We start from the raw sequence: 17,469 nt of genomic DNA, 5'->3' as shown, positions 1-17,469 counted from the left end.
TTTAGGGTTACAAGTTTTGAAATTTCTAAATCCAAATTCTAGTGGCATATTTTTTTAGGCAAATATTATTTTAAAATGTAATTTTGGGCATCTACAATAGTTTGGTTTTGTTTTTCAACATCTTACTATTAGCAGCCTTCAGTTTTACCAAGTATCTTTTTAAACAGCTATCAACATTTCCTTTTCCTTCTTTTAAAAAAAGGCTATGTCTATACTTAACAAAGAACACATGATCTCAGAGTGAGATTTAAGTACTTTAACACTAGGTGGTTCTTTAAATCAAATAAGCTTAGTATATGAAAATTTTACTATACTCTCCTTATTTATTTTACCTTTGGTGATTTAGAAAATTAATCCCCCTCCCCTCTCTCAAGTTTTAAAGCCAGTGCCTGATTGGCCTATTGGCCACTCTATATTGCAGAAGCTACAAAACCAGGAAATTCATGCAGAATCAAGGCACTGGAGTAGGGTCACTATAGCAGTTTGACCACAAGTCTTGGGTTTCTTAAGTAGAGATTGGCCTGCCTCACACAGACACCCTGTGTTCTCACTGAAGCTAAGCAAGGACAAGAACACATAAGTACCAATGGAATGGATGGTCTTCATTTGTAAAATATCCAGGTACCCATCAGGAGTATTAGAGATTAGAATTTTTCTTTTTACATCTGAGAAAAAAATTAAGTTACTTTTTGGCCTTTTTTGCCTTTGACATTTAGATGATGATGATCATATAAAACATTAACTGGTGATGAAAGCACCATCATTGATGAAATATGAAAAAGGTGATGTTTTTTAATGCTAATGTTTTGGTAACTGTTGTGTAATTTTTATGGTCATGATACTTGTGACTAGAAAATGGGGGCCTAGGTTATAGGTAGTACCGTTTGGATTTCTTTCTTCCTTTGCTGACTTTTTCTAGGCCATTTCCAGATTGCCCCATGGTTGTCTGGCTATTCTTTGATGTTGATAGTCTGAATGACTTCTGGTTTAACCGACCTATGCTCTTAAAAGTTTTGGCTATTTTTCCCATGTAGTCTTTAGAGAAATGAGCAAGGTGTGTGGCTTTTGGGTTTTTATATGCTAAATTTTGGCTGATTTTACACATTTATGATTTTTCTTTTAAAAATGTGTTAATGGTAGATAATAACTGTCATTCACTGAGCTGTTACTATGATCCAGGCATTATGCTAAATGCTTTGCATTCTTTTTTAATTCAGTTCTTAAAATAAACTTCTGAGACAGGCTTTGATCATAATCTCCATTTTATAGATGTAGAAATTGAATTTTAGAGAAGTTAGCCACTGAAAGTCACATAGCTACTAAGTGGTGTCAGTGGGATTTTAATGGAGATTATCTAATTACCTAATCAGATTGTCTCCTACACACCTCTTTGAATATGTGTTGGTGTCTTGTCTCTGTTTGCAAGTAAGCACCATGGAAGAAGATACATTTACATCCATTATGAATTGTGTATACATCTGTTATAGGTTGTATACAAAGTGATTGTGCTGGTAGACTTGTACATAATAGATCTGGTTTTAAATGCAGTTTTCAAACTAAAACCAACTACAAGGTTTCCTGGAATTTGCTGATCTTTAGCTAACATGGCTCTCTTTCCACCAGATCTTCCGAAAAGCGAGAGCAGTGGCTCCTTCCATTATTTTCTTTGATGAGCTTGATGCCTTAGCAGTTGAAAGGGGCAGGTAAGAAATATATAATAGGACTGCTATTAAATACTAGCAATTACAGTTTAGAAGAAATAGCATTTCTTATACAAATTTTATTTATTAATACATTTGTCCTAAAATAAAACATTTTTCAATTCATGTAGTTTTTTTTCCTCTTATACCCATTCTTTCATGTCATTACTTTATAGTATTTTCATATACAATATTTTTTTAAAGACTGATATCCATTTGGGGTATTTGAGTTAATTTTTATAGTTCACTATCCAGAGAAAGCCCCCTGCACTGCTTATCAAAATTTGGGTTGTTATTAATATATGGTTAAAACTGTAAATAAAGCTCAAGCATAATTTTTGATACACTAGAACCCAATTATAATAAAATGTCATCATACAGATTTTAATATTCTGTGAATTAAATCATGTTTTCTAAAATATCATTGGTTCCAATAGAATAAAAATTAGTATTAATAGCTTTGTTTCTGAATCTCAGTCAATAAAGGGGATTATTTATAATATCATTTCTAATATATATAGTGTATATCTATATATATATATATGTAGATATATATATATCAGAACTGTTTACAAGTATGATTTTTCCCCCCTACAATTGTTTAGAGATTTTTTAAGGAATATGTATTACAAGTACTTCATGTTGGAGAATGTTAATTTGTGTGCTTTCTGTGTAATTTCCTGCTTATACACTTACGAACACATTGGATATAAAAGTTTTGCTGATGTTATTGCAGTGATGGCAGAAGGCACCGTCTAAGTCTCAGAACTAAATTTGGTAAGAGGCATTGCTGCTCTCTTCTTTACTGGATAGAGCTGCCTAATCAGATGAGAATATAACTGTCAATAGGAAACATTCGGAGGTAGCCTGGCCTGCTCTCCACCCTACCCATTCAATATCCTGTAAATACCTACCAGTCTTGTTGTTTTATGAGTTGAAGTACTTGAGAACCTTTTATTACTTTGGAAGTGAGATGGAGCAAGAGGTTACAAACAACTCAAGTTCACCTTGACCGCAAGAGAAGAGAAAGAAGCCAGAGAAGTTTGCTGAAGTAGGGTGATCTGCCACATTTATGTGACACCAGAGACATCTGGTTTTGGAGCCTAAAAAGGAACAGGATGGGAAACGTTAAATATGAGCCAGATGGGAGGTGGAATATGTAGCAGAGTTCTCATAAAGTGCTTTTGAAATATAATTTATAAGAAACCAGACAAGGCACTTGGTAGACATAACCTGTTTTTGCAGACAATTTGACTCAGTAGGAATTTGCAAATGTATTAGAGATGCTGATAACTTGCAGCCTCTATATATCATTTATTCTGATAGTCTTCATATTGTGAGCTCTTCCTCAGTAACTCATTCAGATAAAGTACAAATAAGTTCTGTGAAGTTTCCTTTACATACAAAGAATTTTTGGCTGAGTTAGTTGATATTTCAGAAAACAAAGATAAGACTGAATAGCAAATATAATGTTAATGGTCCAAAATAGAGAGTTTTAGTTACACTTTAGTTGCACTAAGTCCTGTAGTTTGGTTTTAATAACCATTAGAATCTCATAGAATGATATTTTATTTTCAGTTGGGGTTTTTCCCCCATAATTGTGTGATGGACCAGCATTACCTAGAAAGTGATTGTTGTATCTAATTAGATTACTATTACCTGAAAGCTAAAACAAATAAAAGCTCCATACATACATTTTTGTTCTTCAGCTATTTGAATTGAACACAATTTCTAGAAATTAAAAAAACAGCTGTTGGTAGAGAGCTAAAGTATAAAATTCCCAAGATACTTAAAACAATTTTATACATTGTTAAAGAAATAGAAAATATAGGAAAACATGGAAAAATAAGAAAATCCAACAACTAGGAATTTTTGAAATAATTTTGGGCTGTAGAATATTCATTGCTTTCATTTTTTTCAAAGTTATTATCTGCTTTCTGTTATAATATTCAGATCAAACTCAATATAACTAGTCCAGAAATGACAATGCCTAAGAAGACTGTTTCTTCTTATCAGGATTTTAATTTCCAGACTTAAGATGTTTAACAAATTGAGCCATGAATTATGACACATGCTCGTCCTGACTATCCTGTGCATGTTAAATCAATTATTTTGACTATTTGAACTTACTCAGGTTAGCCATGAAACTGAGGGTTGCAACCTGCGCATTGTAAATAGAGCATAGACATACTATTTGCTTAGCTTTAGAAATGTTTGTGCTTTCGGAAAGAGAAATTTTTCATGCTTATAAAATCGTCTGTTTACAACCACTATTTTCTCCTCTTCCCTGTCCCATTTATGTTTCTTTGGGACCAGGAAAATAAGTAAGCCTGCTATTTACTTCTTTTTTTTCTGTATGCTCATTTAAATTATGGATGTTCTGAATAAGATTTTGTGTCTTAGTTCATATTATGAGTTGGAAATATAAGATTTCCTTTGCAAAGTGCTTTAATGAGCTCTATAACATTTGGGAAAATGAAAATGCTATTAAAGTACCATAGCTCTTTGGAAAGTGGATAATATGGCATGGAGTAAGGCACTGAAATAGGGAAGAGATTTGAATTATACTGTGCTAATAATAATATTGGGTAATATTTATTTAGTGCTTATCGTATACTAGGAACTATTTGGAGTGCTTTACAGGTGAAGAAAAAACTCACAAAAAGGCACCTGCATTGATTTGAAGTAGAATATTGTACAGTTGGCTCCAGTACTCTGCCCTGCCTCACAGCAAGCTTAAATTTTTACTTTTTTCCTGATTGTAGTGGGGAGGAAGAGAGCAGGCTGGGCAGTAAGTCATCAGTCAGTCTTGTCTTAGGCAGCAGTTCTGTCCCCAGAAACGGAGAAATGTAGGACAAGTCCCCATGTACTGCATTCTTTTGGCCAGTCTCCTCTGACTGAGGAAATGGCCGCTAGACTAACCTAGAGACTCCTAGAACAACTTCCTCTGTCTAGGAGAGTCCAGCTAGTGACAGGATCCTGAATTATTCTCACCAGCTGACGTTAATTGCCTGGTAATGCCAAACCTCAAGCAGAACTAAAGAGGTTTGGAACTAGGAACATCTCTCTCCAATTTAGTTAGGGTCACTAGCTGCAGGGGTCCATCTTATTTATTTAGTTAACTTCCAAATAAAGTGACTCCCTTTGGATCTCACTTACTATGTTACGGCCTTTTGCTTGTATTAAACTTCTGATCATCATCACAGTCCCAGGAGGTGTAGGGTCTGTTCTCATCTCCACTTTACAGGTGTGGAAACGTAGGCGTATAGATCTATAAATAACTTACTCAGCGTCATGTATCACAAATAGCCAGGCTGGCATTTGAATTCAGGTATTTCGACTCTAGAGCAGATACTCTGAGCCACTTTTTCACTCGACTACCACACTACAGATTCCAGGATTTCAGGTCCAAGTACTTAATTAACCTTTCAAGATTGTATTTACTGTGTATTTTCTCTGTGACTTATATTAGTAATGACTCTGCCTGTCTAGCCAGGCTGTCATAAGACTCCTTTGTAGGCATTCATTCATTTACATATTCAGTAAGTATTTATTGACTACTTTTTCTGCAACAGGGTTTGTGTTGGGGATAAAACAGAGCAAAGGACCTAAGAGCAATTTCCTTAACCTCTTCAAGCCTTTGTTTCATTTATAAAATAGAGATAATACTAATAATAAGTTCCAGGTTGTTGGAATTGAATACATGTAAAGTGCATCATATAGTACCTGGCATTTAGTAACTGCTTAAGACACTTTAGTGTTTCTCATAATTTCTGCATTCATATTCTTAAAATAATGATCATTTCCAAAAAAATAGAAATATAGTAATAGAGATAGAAATGAATCCTGCCCCAACAGACTTCACATTCTAGTGGAGAAAACTGAAGCATTTGGGAAATTAGAAAAAGCATTCTACAGATGGCAGGCACTATAGCATTTCATTAGTCTAAGATGCCATTAGTTGTAAGACATGTCATTATTTTACATTAATGAAGAAAAATGCAACCCTAAACTATGAAATGGTGCTGAGAAATTACCAACTCCAAGTGACATCCTGATTTCAAAAATTTTAAATATGAAAAATTAGTATTTTTGAAATAAAAGAAAGACATTATTTTTTTGGGAGAAAGAGAAGATGATCTATTCTGTTTTTCTAAAACTAATGCTATCATATAAAAAATATTTGGGATATTTTATGACTAGTATGTAAAAATGATTAAATATATGGAAAAATGAAAAAGATTAAGTGCTCAGTTAAAAGCTGACTGATTGATATATTCTGTGAGGTATTAGAGAATCTGTGATATTAAAAACTGTTTTCTTATGTAGCTGTTTCTGCACTTAATAGTCCTGAATTGGTTTCCACTTGGAGTGGTTGGGGGAAAAAGAAAGAAGTTCTAAGCCAGTTTTCATTGAAAATGAAGATTCCAGGCTTAGCAACATTCTGAAAACAGCTCTGAGTTTTAAAGTAATGATCAGGAAATGGAGTAGCCTCTTTTGCAGCATAGCCAGATTTCAGGTAAATTCAATGAATTCCTGACACTGAGTACTGTAGAAGAAATTTTTGTAGGCATCATTTCTCTAAATGACACTCTGCAAGGAAGATTATAAATTTTTTTAATGTGATTTTTTTCAAAATCACATTAAAATGTTTTTCAAAATTTCATAAAATGATAAAATTTTATAGATGGAAAAGTTCTTAGAAGTCATCTAGTGCAATATTTTATTCTTCAGAAGGAATAGAATCCCCTAGAATTTAAGAGAAGAGGTACATAACTCCTTTGTGGCCTAGACGAGACTAGAACTCATGTCTTCTGTAGAGCTCTTTGAACTGGACTACTGCCGCCTCTTAGGCTCAGGATTGGGGACAGAAAAAGTGTGTTCATGTCAGGGAAAAAATTCATGTATCTAAATATTTAAAGAATAGTTTTTATGTTTGAGAAACTTAACAACTTATTAAATACCTTTTAACCACTATTATTTTGTATATCTGTGTTTTGAATTGTTAAATTCAATGCCTGTTTCCTGGTATGCAGTTTTCCCTAACTTATACTTGTTTCATAGTTTTTACATTGCCAAACTTTTAATATTAAACAGAAGTGCTGAGGGAAACAGCAACAGGAGAAATGGAAAATATGTAGTAGATTTTTCATTATAATAGTTTTATAAAATGAAGCAGATTTCTCTGACTGTTGTGCATTGTGGCTAAGTCCTATAGCATGGGTTAAAGGTATGACTTTCCTTAGAGAGGTGACCTGTTGCAGCATTTTACTAGGAACTGAGAATTATTTCTTGTTGGTATAGGACACATAGGTCTCTTATTGTATCTATTTTTTTTTTTTACTTTAAAATGAAAATTTGCTTATATTTTACATGTATCAAGAAAATCATTGTAAGTAATGTTTGTGTTCAATTAGTATTATGTTTGGCTTGTCTTCTGTAGGTCTCTTCCAAGGCTAAATTTTGACCATGGGGGTGTGAGAGGTAGATTTTAAGATACAAATTCGGATGCCTACCGCTTAGAACTCTTTATGACATTTAAAAATTATACCAGAAAAAAATCTTTAAATTTAAATTGGGTATGAAAGATGTTGATCTATAATTTAGAAATCATATGAAGAGATGATGGGAGATTACACTTTATTGGCAGAGTTGAAGGGAAATACATATTTTTGTGAAATTTTCACTATTGAAAAATAAAATCAGTGTAACAATTACTATCATGATGGTGGGATTCTTTAAGATAGGGGTCGGTATACTCTTTTCTGTAACAGCCCAATTAGTAAATATTTTTAGCTCTGGGGCCAGTCTCTACTGCAGCTGTTTATCTCTTGCTGTAGTGCGAAAGCAGATGTAGAGAATGTGTAATCAAATAAAAAACAGTTGGCTGGCCAGATTTGTCTGTGGCTATAGTTTTCTGACCTGTTTCAAGCTATCATAAAGTCCCTTCAGTTCATAACATTGTGACTTTTGAATAGGGATCATTTGGAAAAAGAGCTTGACTTCTGAAGGGAAAAAAAATCTTCTGGGAAAGTCTAATTTCAATATTTTCTAAAGCTGACGATTTTTTTGCATCGTTGTGTTGCTTATCTCTAGCAGATAATAAAATTTTATACGATCATTTCATTATGTTAGTGACTACATGTTTGCCCTTAAACTTTTTCTTGGAGTTGGTTTTGATTTCCTAGGATGTCAGTTTTATGAATTTTGTTTCCTACTGCAGCTTTGAAAGTCAGCCAAGAATATTTCTCAGTCCATAAAACATTTTCACTATGCTGTTCTCCAGCTAGTGCTCAATGATCTGTGGAAATAAAGGGCAAAGGCAGCATGGGTAATGAGAATCCAAAGAATTTCCTTCACCTAGTCCTCAACATTAATTATAGCCACCAGCTCCTCTACACCAAATAGCAAATTGGACAAGTATGAGTTTCACCTCTTTCTGTTTAGAAACACCCAACTATAAGTGTCATTAAGTTTCTGAATCTATTAATATTTTTTCCTAAACATAATGAATTAAATAATTTATGTGCTCCAGATTACCAACACAGAATCATAGAATTTTAAAACTAGAAGGACCTATACATGTATTATCTAGTTAACTGCCTCATTCATATGTGCCAATAATTATGAAATCCTCAAGGGGACAGTAGTATCTTCATCTTCTTATCTCAGATGTTCAGCACAGTTCTTAGTTAAGAAGCACCCATTTATTTTTTGAGTAAGGGAATGAATGCTCAGAAACTAGAGATGAGGTTCACTGAGCTGGTTCTTACAGAGTCTGATTTCATCTTGTTTTAGTGTCATTTGTGAACCAATTTTCTTCTAAAATTAAACACTGAGACTATCTTTTGGAATTTTGTCACCTGCATTTATGTTCAGAGAAGCATTGTCATCTTCATTATAAAAAGTTATTTGTAAGCTTTGGAATACATTTATCTGTCAAAGAGCTCTAAAAAGAATTAATGAAGGGCTAAATGATGCTTTAAAAAAATTCAGTAGTTATTGTATATACTAACTCTAAAAGTGAGTCCAGACTCACAAAAGTTTGTCAGTTGTGCTAAGGGTACAGAAATGATAGATGTTCTTTTTAATGTAGTTGATAGCAACAGTATTCCGAGGATAAGAAAGGATAGTAACAGTAATTAAGGTCATACTTATTAAGTCAGCAAGAAAACAATTTGAAAGACTGTGGACGTCCTTGGTATACTAATTAATTTGGTAGAAAGGTCACCATGTTACCCTCGGCCAGAAGGCTATTCAGTCACGCATATTTTATTCTCGGGCAATCAAATTGAGTCTTTTCTCATGAAAGCGAGTATACATATAATTCCCTAGGTTCTTAATCCTGTCTGTCTATAACCACGCTTAAGAGTATATAAATGAAGATCCTGAATCAGTAGCCACCCCCCCCAACAAAAAAAAAACTTAAGTTAGTTTAGAAGACACAAAAAAAGAGGATAGGAAAAAAAACAAATGAAGAGAACTTCTTTTGGTGTAGATCCAAGAAACCAAGGAAATGGAAATTTTCTTCTCATTCTGTTTTTTGAGCCAGGAATTTCTGCATCTGAGCACACAGTCTTACAGTATATTCTGTTTTTTGGTTTTTTTTTTTTCTGTTTTAGAGGGCCTTCCATTTTGTTTTGTTTTGTTTTTGAATCATTTTAAAAGTATTAAAGTATCTGAGAAGTATAAAAATCTCCTTATCTGGAAATTTTCACTCTTCAAAATAAATTTCTCCTTGAGGACTCTGAGGAGCCAAACTATTACATTTGAACAGCTAATGTATGGTTAAGACTAAAATGTAAAGAACTCTCATTACCGATGTATAGCAATCTCCTACTAATACATCTTGTGTCAACAAAATGTCTTTTAGTAGTTTATTTAATAGGCTTACTGTTTGGGAATGCCTAATAGATATGAAGGGTTTAAGAAGAGTAGTTTTTAAATCTTAGAATCATTGGTGGTTTTCGTGGCAAAATTTAAGTAAGTTTGATACTTTCTGCCATGTTTAAAGCTAAGTAGGGAACTGGCAATATGAATTGGCAAGTATCTGCTGACCTGTGATATCCTAGCTTCTGAAATTTTATCATACATCTCACTTGTGCTTTATTTCAGTAAACATTTATGTACCAGACATACCTTTTTTAGTTTAATTGTTAAGATACCTTGTAAAAGATATCTTCATTAAGCCAGGTATAATGGTGATAATTGTAATAATGGTAATGCTAATAACTTACTATCTATTGACATTTCCTTTGTGCTAAGTATTGTGCTAGATCATCTCCTTTATCCATTTTATGTAATTTTGAGAAAGATATGAGTCTTCCCATGTTTGACTGAGAAAACTGAAGCTCGGGGAGCTTAAGTGACTTCCACAAGATTACACACACAAAATAGTGATAAAGCTGGTATTTGAACCCAAGCTTACTGAATATCAGAGCTCTTTTCCAAGTTCAAAGCAACCTTTCCACTGAGCATTAATTAGTGAAGGTTTTACTGGAATGATTTTTAAAACTTCATATTGTATAACATTTGTTATAATTACTACAGAATTTTAGTTTTCTGTGTTACCATTTTTAGATCTATGGCACTTAAGAAAATAATGTGTTTAGAAGAATTTTATCTCCTTCAGTTTTTAGATTGTTCTCAGAAAATAACTTGAATTGACATGTATTAATTCAACAAAAGAAGTAATAAGAAAAATTATGTTCATAACAACCATGTGAGGAGGTCCACGATTGTGGAAAAAGAATCCCTTCAAAAAATTGCTCTTGGCAGAGTATAAATTGAACTGTGTGTTTAAGAATCACGTTTCTCTGACACTGTGTTTGAGTTAAAACTATATGAATGCAATGAGCATTGCCTATCAGCTTGGAATTTTTACTGGGAAATCATGACAGAATGGAAAAATACATACTTTTATGTCATTCTCTATGTTAACAGTCTATACAAAACTGCAGTTATTCAGAGCACATGCAGTTTCCACAATTCTATCCACAAAGATAACTCACTATGTATGTCTGTCTACTATTATAAGATATGTTGGTAATCTAAAATAATTTATTTACTATTAGGTTCAAATTGACTATTGATCACCCTAATCTGACAGCATAGTTTATCATGTAGTAATAAGCTAGAAAATTCAAAGCATTATTGATTCTTGACATCAAATGGTTTTGGCTTTAATTTTCTGAGTTTTGGTGGTAATTTCTTCTTGACTAGCATATATTTCTTCAGAACAGTTGTTTCCTTTCAACTGTAATGAAAGCTGTGCTCCCCTCCCCATCTCCTCGTACTGATTTAAAAGATGGCTGTCATAGATAATTTCAGATTTTCTTTGGCACATTGATGTATTTGGTTTACAGAATTCTTTAAAGTTATTTATGCTTTATAGTTTTATGGACTACTTTATATTATTATAAGGAGTATAGACTCTGGACCCAATTTATGTATTCAGATTCTGCCTCTGCCATGTATTCATTGTGGAATATTAGGCAAGTTACCCCACTTCTGTGCCTCAATTTCTTTATCTATAAAATGATAGTAAAAGTTGTTGTTTGAGCAACGTAGTCTGTGATACTTTGTTATGGCAGCCTGAACTGACCAATACACACGCCTTCTCCTTTGCAAATTCCTCTACCACTTCTTGTTATAAAATATGGGTGTTTTGTTCATTGCTCGTTTATCTTTCTTTACTCACCGTATACTTCCTGGATGATCTCTTCTACTTTCATCTCTCCAGGTACCATCTTTATGGCAAAGCCTCTAAGATTTGTATTTCTACGTTATACCTCTTTCTTTTATGTCTGAACCTCAAGTTGTCCCACAGGCACTTCAAATCCAACATTTTTATATTTAAAGTACTTTTTACCCAGTAACTTTATGGAGACATTGATTTACCAGCCCTATTGATTGTATTCCCTTAATATTTCTCATATATATCCACTTCTTTTATCCTTGTTGCCATGATATTTTGTTCATAAAACTCTTTCTATTTTGCATTACTGTAACATTTTTCTAACTGAATGACTTCAGTATTTTCCTTGAAAAAATTTGTTTTGTATTTTCTAAGTAGACTTTATTTTTAGAGCAATTTTAGGTTCACAGCAAAACTGAGTAGGAAATACAGAGAATTCCCATAAGCCCCTTATCCCTGCATATGCACAATCTGCTCACTGTCGTCATCTCACCTTAAAGAGGTACATTCGGTATGGTTGATGAACCTAAATTGACACATCATCACATTACATTAGGGTTCACTCAGTGTAGTTATTCTATGGATTTTGACAAGTGTATAATAACATATATCCACCATTATAGTCCATACAGAGTAGTTTCATTGCCCTAAAAATCTTCTATACTCTGTGTAAGTCATTTTTCCTTAACCTTCAACCCCTGACAGCCACTGATCATTTTAATGTCTCCATAGTTTTAGTCTCCATTGTTTTACGTTGTCCAGAATGTTGTATAGCTGGAGTCATACAATATGTAGCATTTTCAGATTGGTTTCTTTCACTTACTAATATACATTTTTGGTCCCTGCATGTCTTTTCATGGCTTGATAGCTCATTTCTCTTTAGCACTGAATAATATTCCATTGTCTGGATGTACCACAGTTTCTTTATCCCTTTACCTACTGAAGCAATTGGTTGCTTCCAAGTTTAGGAAATTATTAATAAAGCAGCTGTAAACATCCATGTGCGGGTTTTGGTTTGGACATAAGTTTTCAACTCATTTGAGTAAATATCAAAGAGCAGGATTGCTGGATAATATGGTAAGAGTATGTTTAGTTTGTAGGAAACTGCCAAACTCATCCAAAGTGGCTGTACCATTTTGCATTCTCACCAGCAGTGACTAAGAGTTTTTGTTGTTCTACATCCTCGTCAGAATTTGGTGTTCAACATTTTGGATTTTGGCTGTTTTGATAGCTATATAGTGGTGTCTGACTGTTGTTTTAATTTGCAGTTTCCTAGTTATATATGATGTTGAGCATCTTTTCATATTTATTTGCCATCTGGATAGCTCTTTGATGAGGTGTCCGTTCAGGTCTTTTGTCCATTTTTTAATGAGGTTTTTCATTTTCTTATTGTTGAATTTTAAGATTTGTTATATTGGATAACAGTCCTTTACCAGACATAAATATTTTCTCTCAGCTTGTGGCTTGCCTTCTTGATGGTGTCTATTACAGAGTGAAAGTTTTTAATTTTAAATAAGTCTAGCTCATCAATTATTTTTTCCATGGATCATGCCTTTAGTGTTGTATCTAAAAAGTCATTGGCATAGCTAAAATCACTTGGGTTTTCTTCTGTGTTCTCTTCCAGGAGTTTTATAGTTTTGCATTTTATATTTAGGTCTATGATCTATTTTGAGTTAATATTTGTAAGGAGTGTAAAAATCTGTGTCTAGAGTCATTTTCTTTTATGTGGATATACAGCCATGCTAGCACTATTTGTTGACAAGTTTTTGTCAGTTATTTTGTATTTTCTGCATAGACAGTTTTTTCATCTGTGAATAAAGATAGTTTTATTTGTTTTTTTTTCCCCAGTCTGTATACCTTTATTTCCTTGTCTTGTCCTATTGCATTAGCTAGGACTTCTAGTATATTGTTGAAAAACAGTGGTCAGGAAGGACATTTTGCCTTGTTTCTGATCTTAGCAGGAACGTTACTTATTTCTCACCATTAAGTGTGATGTTAGTTGCAGTTACGGTTTTTGTTGATGTTCTTTATCAAGTTGAAGAAGTTCCCTTTATTCCTGGTTTCCTCAATTTTTATTGTGATTGGGTGTTTAGCATAATTTGACAAAAAGGTCTCTTTGTCAGATGCCTTTTCTGTATCTATTGATGTGCTCATAAAATTTTTCTTTTTTCAGTCGGTTGATGTGATCGATTATATTCACTGATTTTTTAATGTTTAACCAGCCTTGTATACCTGGGATAAATCCCACTTGATCATAGTGTATAAATCTTTTTATATGTTTTTGAATTATACATACATTATTATGTATTGTTGAATTCAATTTGCTAATATTTTGTATATTCATAAGAGATAATTGGTCTGTAATTTTCTTGTGATATCTCTGTCTGGTTTTGGTTTTAGGATAATGGTGGCCTCAGAGAATGAGCTAAGAAGTATTCCCTCTGCTTCTGTCTTCTAGAAGAAGTTGTAGAGAACTGTTATAATTTCTTCCTAAAGTGATTGGCAGATTTACCAGTAAACCTAACTGGATCTCATGCTTTCTGTTTCAGAAGATCATTAATTATTCAGTTTCTTTCATTGTCATAGGCCTATTCAGACTGTCCATTTCTTTTTCCTGTCAGTTTTGGCAGTCTGTCTTTCAAAGGATTTGTGGACATAAAGGTTTTCATAGTATTAATACTCATAGTACCCTTTATTAAACTTTTAAGGTCCATGGAATCTGTAACGATCTCCTCTTTCATTTCTAATGTTAGTAATTACTGATTTTTTCAAAGAGCCAGCTTTTGGTTTTATTGATTTTCTCTACTGATTTTCTGTTACCGATTTTACTGATTCTGCTCTGATTTTTACTTTTTCTTATGTTTATTTTGAATTTAAATTGTTCTTTCTTAGTTTCCTAAAGTAGAAGCTTACATTATTGATTTTATATCTTTCTGCTTTTCTAATACATGCATTCAATGCTATAAACTTCTCTTTAAGCACTACTTTCACTATATCCAACAAATTTTGATAAGCTGTACTTTCATTTTCATTTAGTTTAAAATATTTTTTGATTTTTGTCGAGATTTATTTGACCTTTGTATTATTTATAAATGTATTTTTTAATCTTTTAAGTGTTTCATTATGTTCCAACTGTCTTTCTACTATTGATTTCGTTTGATTTCATTGTGGCCTGATAGCACACGTTATATGATTTCTTTTCTTTACAATTTGTTATGTCTTATAGCCCTGAATGTAGTCTGTCTTGGTGAATGTTCCATGTGATCTTGGGTAGAATGTGTATTCTGCTGTTGTTGGATGAAGTGGTATATGGATAATAATTATATCCAGTTGGTTGATGTTGCTGTTGAGTTCAACTGTGTCATTACTCATTTTCTGCCTGCTGAATCTGTCCATTTTTGATACAGGAGTGTTCGGATTTTCAACCACAATAGTGGATTCATCTGTTTCTTCTTGAAGTTCTGTCAGGTTTTGCCTCACTTATTTTGATGCTCTGCTGTTAAATAACACACATTAAGGATTGTTATGTCTTCTTGGAGTATTGACTACTTTATAATGGAAATTCTTTCTTTATCCCTGATAAAGTAAACCTTTAGTAATACAGTAGTACGTGTGGGGGGAGGGAAAGTGTTCTGTAGTCTATGATTAGGTTGCAGTCTTTCAGCGAGTCTCTGTTGCTGGACTATGAACTTCACAATTGTTTTTCAGTAACCTCCCTTACATGAGAGTGGGATAGGATGGCTAGAGAGAGCTGGAGTTGGGTATTTCCCTTCCTCCAGCTCAGTTGTGCTGCGATAAGACCCTAATAGTTTAGGAAATTGTTTCTCTTGAGGAAAGGTCTTATTGAGAAATACTGAATGTTCTGGCATATTTCAAAATGGCTTCTTCCCCTCTCCTTCTGCCAGAAGTATGAGATTTTCCTCAGAATTTCTCTTTGAGAACCTGGTGTAGCTTCTGGATGTAAAACTCAACAGAAATGTGAGGGTTTCCCCATGACTGGATCTTTCTGGAGTATTTAACTCTCAGATTTGTCTGCACTGAACCCTCCAGCAATTCATCAATTACATTTCAGGCTCTCCTGTCCCAGCACTGCTTCCCATGGAGATTTCTGTTTATTGGTTTCTCTGTATCCAGCCTGTCTCTTCGGCTTTGGTGGCATTGATTTGCTTTATTGTTATAGTATGGGTATTTGTGCACTCCCCAGATTCATATGTTGAAATCCTAAGAGGTGGATCCTTGGGGAGGTGCTTAGGTTATGAGGGTGGAGCCGTCATGAGTGGGATTTCGGTCTTTATGAAAGAGGCCCCAGAGAGCTTACTCACCCGTTCTTATAGAGGACAGAATGAGAAGGTGTTGGTTACCAGCAGGGGAAGAGAGTCCTCACCTGACCACACCGGTCCCTTGATCTTGGACTTTGCAGCCTCCAGACTATGAGAAATGAATTTCTACTGTTGATAAACCATCTACCATGTGGTATTTTGTTATAGCAGCCTAAATGGATTAGGATACTTATGATCTCACATCTCTGAGGGATCTGAGAAGAATTAATTTTTCAGTTAGTAGAGTTTTTTACATGTTAGGAAGGAGTAAAGGTGTCTAAGATCCTTACATGCTGGACGGGAAAACAGACCAATATTGCCCTTTTGTAGTCGGTTCTCCATGTTGTAGCCATTGTGATCCTCAAATACCTAAGTCTGATCTTGTCATGTCTCTACTTGTAACCTTCTGTTAACTTTAGAATAAAATCCAAACTCAGTAATTTGGGTAACGAAGGCTTTGTTCTTATCCAGCCTTGGTTTATCTTTCTGTGCTAATCTTTTACATTTCTACCTTACTACTATGCTATTCTGAACTGTTTTCCATTTTCAATGTTCTGTGTTCTTTCTCTTTCTCTTCTTTTTCCTTGCCTGTCTGGTCCTCACTCATTTTTCAGGTCACAGGTTAGAAAATGTCTGCCCTGGACAGCCCACCTTGACTCTCCCAAAACCTGTTCTTGTGACCTTCCTTAGCACTTTGTAGATAGGATAATAGCTAATTAGCAAAGTAAATACAATTGAAGGCCTTGGATATAATCTGTTGGTAGCCTGAAATATATCTATGCTTGTAGTCATTATGAAGGAGCCCTGACAGCTTTTGCTAGCAATGTTCTGATCTAAGAGTTAAACTCTAATTTGGGAAAGTTATATTATGGAGGATTTTTGGAAGGATATGTAATCCATTTATTCAAAATATTCAAAGTTTATTCTTATGTAGCGTCAGATCAGCAAATTCATACACCTGCTGATTAGTCACTTGCAGGAATTAATGCTAACCAAAACAAATCTCAGTGGCTTCCTTGGTCCCAAACTTTTTGACATTGGGAAGGACCATTTAATTTAATAAATTGACAGTGTGATTTATATAACAACCTGGAAGAACCAACCATTTAATTTAGTTAATTAACATTATAATTTGTATAACACCTTCATGTGTGTTTGCAGCTACTCTCCTGTGTATACACTAAGTCAGGTTTTTGAACTTGTAATACATGCTGAGGTCTAAATTCTTTTATTTAGAGATCCTAATTACTTTATTGTTAAATATATTACATGGTGGTTATACTGAGGGTGTGCTTATTCTGTCATGGGTGCTAAGATAAAGGGATGGTGTATGTCCCTTCTGTTTTTTTTCTCTCTTCTCCAGTTCCCCATACTCAACTACATCTGATTGAATTTATATGTTTAATATGTGTATAATGCTATTTTACTCTATAGTTATCCACCCAGATGTGTATTATATATTTCTCAATTCTGAACAGATCTTAGTAAATCCCAGCTAATGCTAATGAGAATTGTGGGGCCTTGATGGTGTAATATCAAAGTTTTGTTCACTAGTGAGACTTCTTGAGTTTACTTCTTAAAAGTCAATATTTAGTCATTTTTTTGTGGTCAGAGGAAATGCGATTAAATTAAGGTGTAATTTGTCCTGCAGTGGTTTTGTAATTGACCTGGAACATGAATAAAAGGAACAAAATTAAATGCTTTTTTGGCCTATTTTCCTGGATAAGTTGATTACAGTGACTACCTACCTGCT

General features: G+C 33.8%; 1 protein-coding gene across 5 annotated transcripts in view; it reads left to right on the top strand.

The window, feature by feature from the left end:
* Positions 1 to 17,469, top strand: part of AFG2A (AFG2 AAA ATPase homolog A) — a 303,934-nt gene that overhangs the window by 80,931 nt on the left and 205,534 nt on the right. For all 5 annotated transcript variants that reach the window (XR_010376820.1, XM_064476207.1, XM_010985561.3 and 2 more), the window contains exon 13: positions 1,624 to 1,703. Coding sequence is in view for 4 of the 5 variants with exons in the window: in XM_064476207.1 (XP_064332277.1) it covers positions 1,624 to 1,703 (80 nt within the window). In the remaining variant the exon portion in view is untranslated. The remainder of the gene's footprint in view (positions 1 to 1,623; positions 1,704 to 17,469) is intronic.

The sequence above is a fragment of the Camelus dromedarius genome, chromosome 1 (assembly GCF_036321535.1).
Source record: "Camelus dromedarius isolate mCamDro1 chromosome 1, mCamDro1.pat, whole genome shotgun sequence".
In the NCBI taxonomy this organism is placed as follows: domain Eukaryota; kingdom Metazoa; phylum Chordata; class Mammalia; order Artiodactyla; family Camelidae; genus Camelus; species Camelus dromedarius.
This window is presented reverse-complemented; position numbering and strand designations above follow the sequence as displayed.